The sequence below is a fragment of the Hevea brasiliensis genome, chromosome 8, assembly GCF_030052815.1.
Source record: "Hevea brasiliensis isolate MT/VB/25A 57/8 chromosome 8, ASM3005281v1, whole genome shotgun sequence".
Taxonomy (NCBI): domain Eukaryota; kingdom Viridiplantae; phylum Streptophyta; class Magnoliopsida; order Malpighiales; family Euphorbiaceae; genus Hevea; species Hevea brasiliensis.
This window is the reverse complement of record NC_079500.1, coordinates 25,988,307-26,004,824: the sequence shown is the minus strand read 5'-3', so window position 1 is coordinate 26,004,824 and position 16,518 is coordinate 25,988,307. Positions and strand designations below refer to the sequence as shown.

Here is a 16,518-nt window from a genome sequence, read left to right as displayed (position 1 = left end):
TGAACAGTATTGGAAGACATTTAAATATATTATTTTTTTAATAAAGTTTTTTCTCATATTACTAGAAACGGAGTGTCGTGCTCTTGTTAATTGGGTGTACCACTTCATCGATGTAATGTGTTGTGCTCAATACGTCTATAAAATAATTTTTTCTAAAGTAGGTCTCACGTATATCAAGATGCTAACTCCTTTATATTCTATTCAAAAATGATATTCACATTTTTTATGATCTACTAATGAAACCGTAGTAATAAGTAATTATCTACCGCAAAATTGTCATCATAGAATTTCTTTACAATTTGAAATTTTAATTTTTATTCACTTCATATTTTTTAACTGATGAAATTTTTGTAGTTGGTAAATACCGACCACAAAATTATCATTGGTATTTTTTTTTTATTTTTAAAGATTTTTTATTTTATTTACTTCTTAAAATTTATCAACGCAATCCTTGTAGTAGATAATTACTGCTCAAAAATTTACTGATGAAATCCTTGTGATCAGTAATTACTGACTGTATAACTATCGTTGGTATTTTTTTTTCTTTTTGTGGTATTTTTTTTTCTTTTTTTGCTTTAAAATTTTAATTTTTATTTACTTTTTAAAAATCTACTAATAGAGTCTTTACGTTGAGTTAGGATTCTATCAGTAATTCATCGATATTATTGTTGATAAAAATTATTTCAAATTTTAATTTTTTTGACATTTCTTTTTGTCAGTAATATGTCCAAAATTACCAATAAGGTTGATAATTATAGTCGTTATTTTTTTTTTCTTATAGTGAATTTTACAAAATTAATTATATGAAACAATTTATAAACTTCGAAACAATTCACATTTAATTAAAATCCATCATTTTTGTAGAATAAAATATTATTATGATGAGTAAAACCATATGACAATATAAATGATTAAAATAATTTAATTGCTTTTTTACTCATGCCTTAAAGGCATTTCATTAAAAAAACTCATAAATTTAATATTTAAATAAAAAAAAATCTTTGAGCCATTAAAAAAGTTATATATATGTTTTAAAATTATATATAATTAAATAATTTTATTATTGCATAAAAAAATAACAAGAGAAAAAAAAATGTTCATAACAATATATATGATGTTAATGATTTTTCTTCTATAAATATTTTGTTTTGTTATTTTTACATCAACGTTTACGTCATTTTCTTTTAATATATAGTTTTCTTTATTTAATTTCTCTTGCATCTTTTAAATTTATAAAAGAAGAAACACTATAAATAACAGTGCTCAATTATACATAACGGACCTTACAACCTTACAAAGAGCATGTTTCCTTATTAGCCTTTCGAAAAGCATGTTTGCTAATTAATTAATTTAATTGCTGTAAAGAAGCTCACAGAAGCCATACTTCCACACGCTATTTGCTAGCACGAGTTCAACACGTGATTTGTTCTGCTTGTTGGATTTTTTTTTTTTTTTTTTTAAAGGTTATGAAATTGAAAAGTTATGGACACGAAATTGCATAATTCAAAATTTAATTGGGTAATTCGAGTAAATAAAGATTTTAATATTTTAAATTTTTTATTTCTCGTAATATATTCAACTATTTTAAAAATGATATTAAAATATTATTTTTATATTGTATAATTTGTATAATTAATATATTAAATAAATTATTTTTATATTATATTTTAATATTAAAAAATAATATTTTTATTAATTGGACTAAATTGAACATAAATTAAAACTTATGGATTAAATTAGACTAAAAGTTAAAAATGAGTTAAATTAAATATCTTCAATAAGTACAGTGATCAAATTGAACCTTATTCCATTTTATTTCTGTCTCTTATCTTCAATTTGATACTAAAAAAAAATTCTGAATTTTAATTTTACTTCACAAAAAATCTCTCTAACCTATTACAACAGGTCTTCAAGTTTAAAAAAAAATGAAATTACTTTTTTTTTTTCTCTCACACTTAAAAGGCATTGATCGTTTCAATTATTATCTGAACTTATCACAAAAATATCAATGTTATTATAATGATTTATTTTTTGAAAATAAGAATTTACTTTTCATTAGAAAATACTGAAATTACATTTATAAATATCACACTATAATTTAAATGAAGTTTTTAATCTGAAAACTTGCTATTATAGGTTGGAAAGATTTTTTGTGAAATAAAATTGAAGTGTAGAAATATTTTAATAAAAGATTAAAGTTAAGAGATAGAAGTGAGCCACAAAACAAAATTCAAGATGGGTATAAAAATTACTCTTTTAAACTACTTTTATAGATATTATAAATTTGTTGGTTTTTTTAAATATTCAATTTTGAGAAATGATTATTCACTAAAAATTAAGTAGTATTAATTAAAATCTAATAGTAAATAAGTAAGCTAATTAAATGCTTTTAAAAAAAGTAAGTTAATTAAATATTAAAATAATAAATTTATGATATATAAGATAGTATATTAAAATTAATTCAATATTAATATATTAATATTAATTTGTAAAAGAAGATTAATTATATAGTATATATTTAATATTAAAAGATATTTTGTTTAATTTATAAATCAGTTAAATCTATTTATAAATAAAAAAATTATAAATAAATTAATATTTAATTAAATTTATAAGTTAAAAAATATTTAAAATAAGTTAAAAATTATAAATATTTTATTTATAATTTATTTATTTTAAAATTAATCTTTAACTAATTAAAACTCAAATCATAAATCTTTTTAGTAGTTTTAATAAATTAATTTACTTTTTAATATTATTTAGTCAAATATTTGAATTATTTAAAAATTAGTCTTAAATAGTTGGCAGAAAGCCTATTTTGACCTTAAAGTATGGATTATTAGTTATATAAATTTTTGAAGTATTTCGAGATTCAATTAATTCCTTTAATTTGTAAAAAAAATTAAATAAGTCTTTCATATTTTAAATAAGCTTTTTTACTATTTGAAAATAAATAAACTTTTAACTTTTAAAAATAGATAAAAGAATATCAAATTATAATTTATCTCTAATATAAATTTAGTCAAGTTCGTTCATAAAGATTTTTTTAGTCCTCATCAATAATCTTACATATTTAATTTGTAACATTTTAGTAAGTGATTTTTTATTGAATAATTTAAGAAATTTCTCTTGAATTTATTATTTTTGTTGTAGTTTTTATAGAGAATTTTCTTGAACTGTTTGGTAAAAGACATAATTTATTAATATGTTCCAGAATACAATAAATACTTAAATGGATGTTGTAAATAATATGGATAGATTATTGATGAGTTGCATTAGAAAAACTTCTTGCATGATCTTAGTTGGATTTACATTAGAAGTAAGTTATATTTAATTTTTTTAATTTATTTTTAAAAATTAAATGATTTATTTATCCTTAAAATTTATTTGATATATTTTTAAAATATGAATAACTTATTTAATTTTTTTTTAAGTTGAAAGCTTATTAGACTTTAAAACAGACTATTTAATATAACTTTAAGTGTTTAAATGGACTTTTTATCTAAATAATTAATTATTTATTTTTAAATTATTTTATAAATTAAAAATACATTTGTCGTTATTATTATGGCAGCCTATATTTAAGTCTGCGGTCCTAGTTTAGAAAAAAATGGGCTTCCTTCTCGATCCTCATTCTCTCTTTCCTTTCTCCCAAGTTTAGTAACTAAATTTTAAAGGCCTTGTGCAACAAAACAAAATAAATTCCACTCTCTCCAATGACTTCTCGAGTAAAAGTCTCCGACGAGCCACTGAGTCCCTCCGGCCGGCTATTTCTCCGGCCAGAGATGGACACCATAATCCACTGTGCACTCGGCGTTGAATACGCCATGGACGTGGAAGCTGTAAAAACCACCATAAGGAACTCTCTCATGTTGAAGCACCCAAGATTTTGCAGTCTCCTTGTACACGACAAGAATGGATTGGAACACTGGAGAAGAACAGAGGTCGACCTCGACAAACACATCTTAGTTGTTGAAAACCCCGCCGAAGCCACCAACAACGACGGCAGTGATATTGAGAAAATAGTGAACGATTATATAGCAGGCTTATCAGTAAGCTGCCCACTTAGCTTGGACAAGCCTTTGTGGGAAGTTCACATAATGTGGGAGCCACCGTGCGCTGTTTTCAGGTTTCATCACGCACTTGGGGATGGGATCGACCTGATGTCAATTTTGCTCGGAAGTTGCAGAAAGGTGGAGGATCCAGAGGCTGTGCCCATCTTGGATATTGGAGGTAGCCGCAAGAATCGGAAGGGAAGTTTTAGGAAATTGTGGTTTCAGAGAGGGGTTTTGATGGGGTTCTTGAAGATGGTTTTGTATACTTTGAATATTTTGATGGGGTTCTTGAAGGTAGTTTTGTATAGTTTGTTTTTCTATTTGGAGATGGTGTTGAGGAGTTTGTGGGTTAGAGACCGGAAGACGGTTATCTCCGGCGGTGAAGGGGTGGAGCTGTGGCCTAGGGAAGTTGTTACTGCCCATTTATTGATTGAGGACATGAAAGTGGTAAAAAAGGCTATTGCTAATGCGGTAAAGTATATGCCACTCTTCTCCTTTCTTTTCTTAAAACACTTCAATTTTATTTTTAATACTCGTTTAATAAATTTTACTGTACAGTTATTTACAAATACTTAAGTATATTAAGATTTTCAAAATAAATATTTTAACCTGTTTAAAATAAATTTATAATAAATAAGCCAATTAAATTTGAACCTCAATCTAAAATGTGTTTAATATAGAGTGTGAGCTAGCAAAAAAAAAAAAAAAACTTAATTTGGCTCATTTATTTGTAATTATATTCTTTAATTTTTTAAAACGTAATTATAGTTATTACTTAAATTAAATAATAATAGGTCTCATATCTTACGAAAGAGTGCATATGCTCAAGGAAGACACAATAATCTCTTGAAAAGTAATATCTTTTAAATTAAATATTTGATTTACCAAAAAAATATTTCAAGAAGTTCACTAACTTTATGTTTGACTCACTTATTAATTTCCTAAAATTTTTATGACCTCATATTATTAAAAAAAAATTATTTAAATTCATTATAGGTAATTTTCCTATACCATGCAACATATTTAGTCTTACGGTAAGAAATTGAATGCTTAATAAAAATTAAAAAAAATTATTTAAATTTAATTTATTATGAATTTATATATATATATATATATATAGTTAATCCTATTTAATTTTATGTGTTAATGCAGACTATTAATGATGTTCTTTTGGGGATGATATCAGCTGGATTTTCAAAGTACTTGGATCATCGATCGCCAAATTGTAAGTCCTATCTTCAACACCCTTTGATTAACAAATATTATATTTTTGAATTATAATAAAAAATTTCTTAATTTAACTTGGGTTCAATATCTTTGTTAGCTTTGAAGAAGAATCAGCGAATCACAGGAGTAGCCACGGTTAATTTAAGAAAGCAACTAGGATTGGAGGTAAGTTAAATGCTAAAATTTTGAAATTAAAAAAAAAAAGTTAATGCTTAATTTTTAGGATTTTTTTTATAGAGAGATTGAAGAAGTAGGGATTTGAGTCTAACATATGTTAGGTGAATAATATACTTTTAACTATTAGACCTGTGAAAAATAAAACTAAATACTATCCAGGATTATAAATCAAAGATAAAAGAAGAGCACAACAAAATATTTATTCAATAGCCTTCTTTATTGGAAAAACGAGAAGAAAGTAACTAATACAAGTCTGATACAAAATAAAAGAAATTGATAATTATCCTATATCTTACTTAGATAACTATTTGATAGGGATAATAATAATAATAAAAAAATACACTTTAGAATAATTTAACGCTCTCCCTTACAGTGTATTTTTTGAAATCAGTCCAAGCTTAGATCGAAGGAATTCAAAAGGTCCTTTAGACAAGGACTTGGTGAAAATATCAACAAAATTATCTTTGTTGTTCACCTCTTTCACTTCAATGACTCCTTCAAGCACTTTCTTATGAATGAAGTGATGTTCTATCTTGATTTTCTTTGTTCTTACATGACAAACTGGATTGGAAGTTAGCTTGAGAGCGCTTTGGTTGTCACCATGGAGAGTAATAGGATTGTGAATTGCATAGTAAACTTCCTCAATTAGATACTTTAACCATACACATTCTGGAGCTGCAAGAGATGAAACTTTGTACTCTGCTTCAGTGGTAGAAAGTGAGACTGAGCCTTACTTCTTACTGCACCAAGAAACACCAATTGAACCACAAAAGAACACATAACCTAAAGTTGATTTTTGATTTTCCAAATCACCACCAAAATCAACATCAACATAGCCCTTAAAAAAAAATCAGCTTCTTTTTTATATAAAAGACCTAAATTAATAGTGGAGCTCACATACTTAAAGATTCTCTTAGCTGCATCCATGTAGTTTTCTAGGAGCTTGTAGAGATTGGCTTACAAGTCCAACAAAAAAGCAATTCCTGTCGTGTAATAGTCAAACAAACCAGACTTCAAACAAGAGCACAGAAATGGTTGAGGATTTAATAGAAGCCTACCCACATCATGCCACAATTTAACATTAGCATCAAGAGGAGTGGAACATAATTTATTTTTGTTCATAGAAAACCTCTCCAATACCTTCTTTGCATATATGCTCTAACATACAAATTATCCATATTCAACTTTATTCACCTCCAAACCAAGAAAAAGACATAACTCCCTCAAAATTTTCATTTCAAATCAAAGAGACAATTCAGCCCAAAGCATCATTGCTAATTATAATCATATCATCAACATACAGAAGAACAATAACATGCAAGCAATCTTGCTTTTTAACTAACAAACTAGGATATGAGTTACAAGAATGATAGCCACAAAATTGCAAATATTGTGCCATTTTTCCATGCTGAGTTCTTGGAGCTTGTTTTAACCCATAAAGAGCCTTATTTAGCTTACACGCATAATCTGGATGAGTACTTGAAACATAACCTCGTGGTTATTCCATGCATATATCTTTCTCCGTCTCACCATACAAGAAAGCATTCTTGACATCTAATTGCCATAACTTCCAACTAAGACTAGCTGCCAAATAAATAACAATTTGAACATATGTCATTTTTGCCACTGGACTGAAAGTTTCTTTATATTCTTCTCCATATTTTGGTGAAAAAAAACCATAGCAACTAGCCTTGCTTTGTAACATTCCACACTTCCATTTGCTATTCTTTTGATTTTATAGATCCATTTGCACATCACAAGCACACATTTTGTGGCTAAGATATAAGATCCCAAGTTTTATTTTTGTAAAGTGCTCCCATTTCTTCATCCATAGCATCTTTCCATTCTTTGAAATCTTTGGCATTATTAAAACAAGTAGGTTCATTTTCATCAACAGGACCAGCAAGAAAATAAGAAACTATGCTAACAAAATTATTGTCCCTGTTTGGAGTTGGTTGCACAATTTTTCTTTTTGATTTTCTAAGAGATGGTAGAGATGAAATATCTATAGCATCCATTTGTTCTTCTTAATGGGGTTGATCATGTTCTATTTGACCTTTCTCCCTGCCAACTTGCTCTTGGATCAATGGAGAATAAGATAGAGGAGGACCCATTAGCATTAGAGTCATTTGATGAAATCGACAATAACACCTCTTCTTTGGAATAACAATCAGCTTCCTTATTTTCGTGACCATCATAAATGACAATATCTTGTAATGAATGATACGAAGAGATTTCATCAAATACAACATCTCTAGACACTACACACTTTTTTGTTTTAGGATCAATGCATTTCCAACCCTTCTTTTTATCATACAACTCAACTCAACTCAACTAAGCCATTATCCCAAAAATTTGAGGTCGGCTATATGGATTCACTTTTTCCACTCTGAACGATTTTGGGTTAAATCCTCAGAAATGTGTAATGCTTCTAAGTCATATTGTACTACTCTCCTCCAAGTCAATTTAGGTCTACCCCTTTTTTTCTTTCTATCCTCTAACCTAATGTGCTCTACTTGTCTAACTGGAGCCTCCGTATGTCTACGCTTCACATGACCAAACCACCTCAATCTCCCTTCTCTCAACTTATCTTCAATTGGCACCACTCCTACCTTTTCTCTAATACTTTCATTACGGACTTTATCTAGTCTAGTATGGCCACTCATCCACCTTAACATTCTCATCTCTGCAACTCTTATCTTAGATGCATACGACTCTTTCAGTGCCCAACACTCACTACCATATAACATAGCCGGACGTATGGCTGTACGGTAAAATTTTCCTTTTAATTTATTGGGAATCTTACGATCACATAAAACTCCCATGGCACGTCTCCACTTCAACCATCTGGCTTTAATCCTATGACTAACATCCTCCTCACATCCCCCATCTACTTGAAGGACTGAGCCTAGATATTTAAAGTGATTACTTTGAGACAGTACCACTCCATTCAAACTAACTCCTTCCCTATCACCAGTTTGGCCTTCACTGAACTTGCAATGCATGTATTCTGTCTTCGTTCTACTTAACTTAAAACCCTTTGACTCTAGAGTACTTCTCCAAAGTTCTAGCTTCCTATTGACTCCTTCTTGTGTCTCATCTATCAGAACAATATCATCCGCAAACATCATGCACCAAGGAATACTCTCTTGTATATGTTTTTCATCTAAAACTAATGTGAAAAGGTAAGGGCTTATGGCTGATCCTTGGTGTAATCCAATTGAGATCGGAAAATCTCTTGTGTCCCCTCCCACTGTGCGCACAATAGTAGTTGCTCCTTCATACATATCTTTCAATACTTGTATGTGCCTAATAGATACCCTCTTTTGTTCTAACACATTCCATAAGACCTCTCTTGGAACACTATCATAAGCCTTCTCCAAATCAATAAAAACCATGTGTAGATCTTTCTTTCCATCTCTATATTTCTCCATCAAGCTTCTAATGAGAAAGATCGCTTCCATAGTTGAACGATCGGGCATGAAACCAAATTGATTGAGAGAGATAGAAGTATCATGACGTAGTCGATACTCCACAACTCTCTCCCACAACTTCATAGTATGGCTCATGAGTTTAATTTCCCTATAGTTTGAGCAACTCTGTATGTCTCCCTCATTTTTAAAAATAGGTACTAAAATACTCTTCCTCCATTCATCAGGCATTTTCTTTGAGTTTAGAATCTTATTAAATAATTTAGTTAACCATGCCACTCCCATATCTCCCAAATACTTCCACACTTCAATTGGTATTTCATCGGGTCCACAGGCTTTACCCACTTTCATTCTCTTAAGTGCTTCCTTTACCTTCTTTTTATCATCATAACCAATAAAAATACACTTTTCGGCCTTTGCATCCAATTTGCTCCTTTAAGATGAAAGTATGTGAACATAACATATAGAACTAAAAACTCAAAAATGCTTAACACTAGGCTTTGTACCAAAAAACAACAACTCATATGGTGATTTCAAGTTGTTAACATTGTAAGGCACCTGATTAATGACATAAGCACTGCAAGAAATGCCCTCTGCCCATAAAGCTTTAGGTAAATTTTTTTACATGCAACTAGCTTTTACAAGTCCCCACTAAATGTCTAATTTTCCTCTCTATAATACCATTTTATTGTAGTGTATTAGCATATGTCAACTCCCTCCTAATCCCATGCTTATTACAAAAATCAAAAAATTCATGAGAAATGAATTCTCCACCATTATCAGTCTACAATCTTTGAATTTTCTCGCCAACTACTCCTTCAACAACCACTTTAAATTCTTTGAATTTAAGCAACATATCTTATATATGTTTCAAGAAATAGACCCAAGCAAATCTTGAAAAATCATTAACAAACAATATATAATGACAACCAGAGTAAGAAGATATTCTTGTAGGACCCATGACATCACTATGAACAAGTTCTAAAGGAGCACTGGCCCCTTGAATATGACTTAACAAATGAAAGTCCATATGTCTCCCATACTAGCAACCCTCACATATGTCATGAGAAAATGAAGTAATGTTAAGCATTCCATTTATCAAAATTTTATGCATTATGACTTTTAATTTATCCATATTAATATGCCCAAGCCTAGCATGGCACAAGGATGCATTATCATATTTACCTTTTTTTTTTCACCTTAAGAACTAGAAGCTAATAAAATAAAAAGATCTTTAACCCTTCGACTTCTGTGAATAACATCTACTTCCAAGAATGAAATATTTCGAAGAAACATGACATCTTTAGGGCCAAATAGAACAAAGTTACTGGCATCAATAGCATTAGCCATAGAAAAAGGATTTTTCTTCATACCTAGTATATGGTAGACACTGTTTAGAGTGATAGGTTCTTTATTCACACTATGAAGGGTGACAATGCCTTCCTTTTTCTATTGGAAGAACTGTATTATCAATAGTGATTATAGCTTCATTCTATTTATAGTCATGAATAGACAAGAATTGAGAGGGATTGCCAATCAAATGATGTCCTTAACTAGAGTCCACAATCCAATCAACCTCAAGGTTAACCGAGGCCGAAGCATCTACTGTTGTGGTATCAGCCATAAAACATTTGCCCCACTCTTCCTCCTCTTCTTCAACATTATCATTATTCTCAACAACATTACTAGCTTTCAACTTGGCTCTATAATTTCTTTTAATATGACTAGATTTGCCACATCTATAACACTTCACATTCCTCTTACTACCATCAGGAGTTGAGGAATGTTCACCTTGCTTATAAACTGCCTTTCCTTGCTTCTCTTCATTATTAAAAATTTCCTTATTAGAAAATAAGGCTTCATCTTCACCTCTAGACATAGATATCCTAGCCATTTGATAAGCTAAGGTCTCTTGAGAAGCAAGAATATTTTCAAATTCCACCAAAGATGGCTCTTGAGCCCAAACTTGAACTAAAGTAACAAATGGAATAAACTCACGACAAAGACCATGAATAATGAATCGCTTCATTTATGATTCTAAAATTGCTTTCTATTAGATCCATAAGAGAAATTTTTGAACATAGATTTTTTATTTTTAAGAAGTACTGGGAAATAGATAGATCACACTAAGTTGTATTAGCCAACTCATTTTCTAAGACTTGCTATCTCACCACATTCTTCTTAATAAATAAAGCATTGACAATGTTCCAGATGGCATTGGCTGATTTGCAATTCATGATATGATCAAAGAGATCATGAGAAAGGGATCTCTTTAAAATAAATTCTACTTTGCATTTCTTATTCCCCATTTCTTCATAGCTTCTTTTGCACTTTCATCCTCATCAGCTGGAGCTATGATATCATCTCGAACAACATCCCATAAATCTTCACCAATAAGATAAGACTCCATGCATCTCTTCCAAAGTTTGTAATTGGACTTATTTAATAATTCCACACTCCAAAACACAGGGCGATTAGTTGAATCCATTTCTATGAATAGCTCTTCTTCACCAAGGGAAAATCACCACCCTTGTGGCTCTAATGCCATGTAAAAAATAGAACTAAATACTACCCAGGATTATAAACCAAAGAGAGAAGAAGAGCATAGAAAAATATTTATTCAATAGCCCTCTTTCTTGGAAGAACCAGAACAAAGTAACTGATACAAGTCTGATACAAAATAAAAGAAATTGATAACTACCCTATCTCTTATTTAGATAACTACTTAGTAACTACTTGATAGGGATAACAAAAATAACAAAAAAATACACTTTAGAATAATTTAACAAGACCAAACCATACTAGGCAATCAAAATTAAGTTCTTAACAATGTGAAAACTTTTTAATGAGTTTCTTTAATCATTGTGAAAATGAAAATAATTAAACTTCAACATCTTATAAAAGAAGCATTAATTTTTATGATTATGGGTAGACTCAGCAAAAGGTCAGTTTTGAGTTGAAACTGGCCATTTCTTGGCCCTTGGGACTTGAACTGAAACTGGCCTAGATTTAGCTAGTTTCAGGCTAGTTCTAGTCCAATTTTCAAACGATTTTGATTTTGGTTTTTTATAATTATGATTTCAATTGGGCTTGGATCCAGTTTGGTTTGAAATGGTTCCAATATGAGTTTTGAATTAACATTCTTGAGAAAAATTTAAATGTAACAAAATTACAAATGAAATATGAACATTCATTTTTATTGATATATCAATTTGTAACAATAAAGTGTAAAATTAAAAATGGAAAATTTTCTAAAACATATATATTATATATAATTTAGCTATATAATTTTCTAGTTAACATGAAAATAATAATTTAATTTTCTTAATTTCCAACATCACAACCAATCTTAGTTAGCAACAACTAAATATAAATTTATCATTTTATTGCATATAATATTCTTGTATTTAAAATATAACCAACCATCCATTAATTAGTCCAAACCATGATCCATAAAAAAATTTTATTTACAAGAAATTAAACAAACTCATTTCACATCTATTATATTCAAATAAAATTTTAACACTATCTATTTTAAATCACCTGAAAGAAATTCTATTAATTAATTATAACAATCTTTCATCACAATCCTCAATTGCATTAACTAAATATATATGCTCATTCTAACTTCCAAATTCCCATAAATTATGTAAGAAATGTATAAAAATTTCAATTTTCACATCAGCATATCTTACATAATATGTATGCATCTATATAACATTTTAACTCATAATAAACTCATTTCCTTTAAAAAAAAATAAAAATCATTTTTATATAAATTATTTTCTCCACAAATAATAATAATAATAATAACAACAAAATTCGTCAATTAAAAAGAAATCCCTTTCATAAATTTCTACACCTTAAGCACCCAAGAGTATATTTTTAAATTCATAAAACTTTAATAAAATTAAAAATCTAAAATACCCTAATTAACTTCAAATTTCATTGAAATTATTGCGTGCCTTATTTGAGAATGGAGCAAGAATTAAAATATTCACTATCATCTATATAATCTAGAGAAATTGCTAAAAAAAAAAAAAGTAGAACTTTAAAAATTTCAAATCAAATCTAAAAATCTAAAAAATGCTAATTAACTTTAAAAATTCATAAAAATTATTGTGCACCTTATTTGAGAATGATCATAGAATTAAAGATGTTCACAATCATCTACATAATCTAGGAAAATGTAAAAAAAAAAAATTTGAAATTTTTGAATCAACCAGTTCTATTTCAAAGAAAGGGAAACCATAAGTGGCTTCCTTGGACCAATTCCAGCTTGGCTCAAAGACCAGAACTATTAACTTGATCTGATCCTGACTTTGACCCAATCAATCCTAGTCTAGTTCATGATCAAACCGAACCATGGCCAGTATAAATGAGAGACCTTGAAAAATTTTAAAAATTTATAAAAATAAAGTTGAGAATCTTCTGGGATTCTTAACGATAAGGATATGTTTGGTAGAAGGCTAAAACATCAAGGATTAAATGCTAACATTATAAGTTTTAACTTTTAAAACAACGTAATTATTAACTTAGTCCCCTAAGATCAACATTAAACTCTTTAAAAAGATATAATTATATTATTAATGAAGTGAAAAGTGAACTAGTCTCTTTAAGAATACAAATAACATTAATAAAAGGTTAAAAATTATAATGGTAAAATTACAAGAGGCTCTTTTATAGGCCAATGACCATGTGAACCACAACAATGCTTATGTGTGTGTATATAATTATATCTTTTACATTTAGTTTTCATTGGCATGAATTGAAACATATTATAGCTAGAATTGGATAAAATGCCTGACTTGTATATTCAGGATCTGACCAAGATGATCGAAAGCAATTCAAGGGCTCGTAAGGGTAACAAATTTGGGATTATTCTCTTACCTATTTATTATGCGAAAGATGTTGAACCTTTACAGCATGTGAAGAGAGCTAAGGCAACACTTGACTTGAAGAAGAAGTCCTTGGAGGGTTATTTCTCATATAAAGTTGCAGATTTAGCAATCACCTTGCTGGGATGTAAGGTGAAAACTAATATATAGAAATTTAATTTGTTAGATTTTAAGTTTATGAATCATGATTTGCATGCATTAATAGTTATTCTTCTGGTGGATTTGTAGTTTGTTTCCTCTTTCAATTACAGGATTCATAGTAATTGTAGCTATGTCATCTCCAATGTGGTTGGACCAAAAGAGAAGCTCACTATAGCAGGCAATCCTATAAAGTATGTAAGGGTTAACGTCACTGGCTTACCCCAAGTATGTCCTCTTAACTCCAAAATTTCTTATATTCTTTTTCTAAAATAATCAAGGGCTAACGTATAGTAATAGTCTCTTCAATTTTCACTTTTTTTTTTTTATTAATTTACCACTTTTTTGTTTAATCATTTTGGTTCATAAATTAATAATTTTGCTTTGATTGATCCGATGACTCTTTGATTGTGTGGTTAGAAATCGACATGTAACTTTTAAGTTTTTAATGTCTAATTTTGAGTATTTAATAGTAACTTTTAAATTAATTTTTAAAATAAAAATTTTAAATTATAATTGTATCACTAAGTACTAATTTACTTGTTGAAATCAATTTTTATTTTTTATTTCTATTTTTAAGAAAATTTTTATTTTTATTTTTTATGAAAAATAAGAGAAAACATGTTCACCTGTAAATAATAAAAAATTAATTTTTATTTAAAAAATATAAAATATATTTATATTTTTCATAATTAAAAAAATAAATCATTTAATTAAAAAATATGTTTAAAAACTTATTTTAATTTTTATTTAAATTTTTTTAATATATAATATCCATTTATTTTATAATAATATGATTTTTTTAATCATGGTAAATAAATAGTTTTTAAATAATTATTCAATTTTAATTATAAAAAAATCATAATATAATTTTGGTTATAAAAAAATAATCATTGTTTTCGTTTGGAAAACAACTAGAATCTATTTTTTCAAATTTTAGTTCAATTTTGGAAAATTAGCTTTGTAGTTCTTTATTTAGAAAACTGGTATATGTGAGTACAAAATTTTATTTTCCAATTTTTTTAAAAAAATTTTGAAAACATTACTCCAATTTTTCGTAAGTGAATAAATCCTGAGATTTCAGTGTAAGCTTTTAACTAAATTAATAAATTTTCATTCACACTAATAAAATTAAAAAAAAAAACATAAAATAATTATAAAAAAGGATTATTTGAAAATAAAATATGGTAACTGTTGATGATATTTCCAATTTTACTAAGTTTTTTTTGGTTGGTGATACAAATAGGCAGTGTCAATGCACATGGTGAGTTATGCAGGGCAAGCTGATATGCAAATTGTAGTGGCCAAAGACATCATCCCTGACCCTAAATTTTTTGCCAAATGCATTGAAAACTCCCTGCTTGAAATGAAGGAAGCTGCTCTTGCTGCCGTCAAACTAGGAGGATAAATGGTCATTACAAAGAATCAATAAAGGAAAAAAATTGTCGCCATTATCTGGCAAGTAATTGCCTTTGAAGGAATTTGGGCACCTATGTGGTCAACCCTTTTGCATACATTGACTTTGGTCAAAATAATAAGAAGGTAATTAACTTTAATAAAGGTTCCTTTTGCGTATTCATTGTGTGTACAAGTGCGTGTTTCTTGCTTGGCCCTTAGTCTTTGAATACATCTCTCATTCAACAAATTGGTGGAGCGCTCATTGTTTTTGCAAACAAGGCATACATTTAGACTCTGAATTTTTTTTATAAAGTTGATGATTTCATATGATTGTATTAGAGATTAATGGTATAAATTGGTGATCCTAGAGTTTATATATGTTTATGGTTTAGAAACTATGAGTTTTAATTTTTCTTCAATCTTATTATTTGTCATTAAAATAATTTAGCTAGTTAACAGCTAGGAAACTATGGGTGTGCTAGATTTTATTTATATATCAATCAAGAAAATATACGTTCTAATAACTTCTAAATCAGATAAAATAAGAAATTGGTATACTGAATGTAGTTTTGCCATAAATGCTCTATTTAAATCAAAATAAATATTAACTGAAATTAGAGAAATTGTACATGGAATAAAACTGAAATTTGATTACTGAAAGGAAAGAGTTTGAGGAATCTAATGAAACCACATTTAATGTGGATCAATTGGGTCATTTGTGTAATTTCATTCATTAAAAATTTGTGATTTTATACTATTATTCTTGTAGAGATTTTCTAAAAACAATATGCAGAATTTGAAATTCAAATTATAAATTCTCTCTCATCCATTAAGCATTACAAATCTCAAGGTTAAGTCACTATTTTTTATGTACATGCCAATTAATATATGTCTGCCACTTTAATTTTTTTTTACCTCTACATTTATTTTTTTATATTTTATCTACTTTACATGCCATATAGTCAATTATTAAATTAATCAATGTACAATTAACTATATGAACATTCACATATGATCTATGTTACATGTCATATAGCTAATTATAAATTGATCAATGTATAATTAACTCCATTTAATATAATCTATTATTATATTTATGTAATATAAATTAACAAAAAAAATAATTAATTAATATTATAACTCATAAATTATACTTCATATTAGTCTTAATTTATAATATATAGTAAAAAAATC

General features: G+C 28.1%; 1 protein-coding gene across 4 annotated transcripts; it reads left to right on the top strand.

Moving 5' to 3' along the window:
• Positions 1-3,594: 3,594 nt before the first annotated feature.
• LOC110662223 (wax ester synthase/diacylglycerol acyltransferase 11) lies at positions 3,595-15,702 on the top strand. 4 transcript variants are annotated; one of them, XR_009150664.1, is made up of 6 exons: positions 3,595-4,526; positions 5,208-5,280; positions 5,380-5,447; positions 13,711-13,920; positions 14,040-14,120; positions 15,173-15,235. XR_009150664.1 is itself a non-coding variant. In XM_021821137.2 (6 exons), exons 1-6 carry the CDS (start codon positions 3,717-3,719, stop codon positions 15,192-15,194), a joined length of 1,287 nt encoding a protein of 428 aa, XP_021676829.1. In that variant the 5' UTR covers positions 3,595-3,716; the 3' UTR covers positions 15,195-15,702. The 4 variants fall into 4 exon arrangements, 2 of the variants coding, with proteins under 2 accessions (XP_021676829.1, XP_021676828.2); XR_009150663.1 differs by having other exon boundaries at positions 14,040-14,154; XM_021821137.2 differs by having other exon boundaries at positions 14,017-14,120; positions 15,173-15,702.
• The last annotated feature ends 816 nt before the right edge of the window (positions 15,703-16,518 follow it).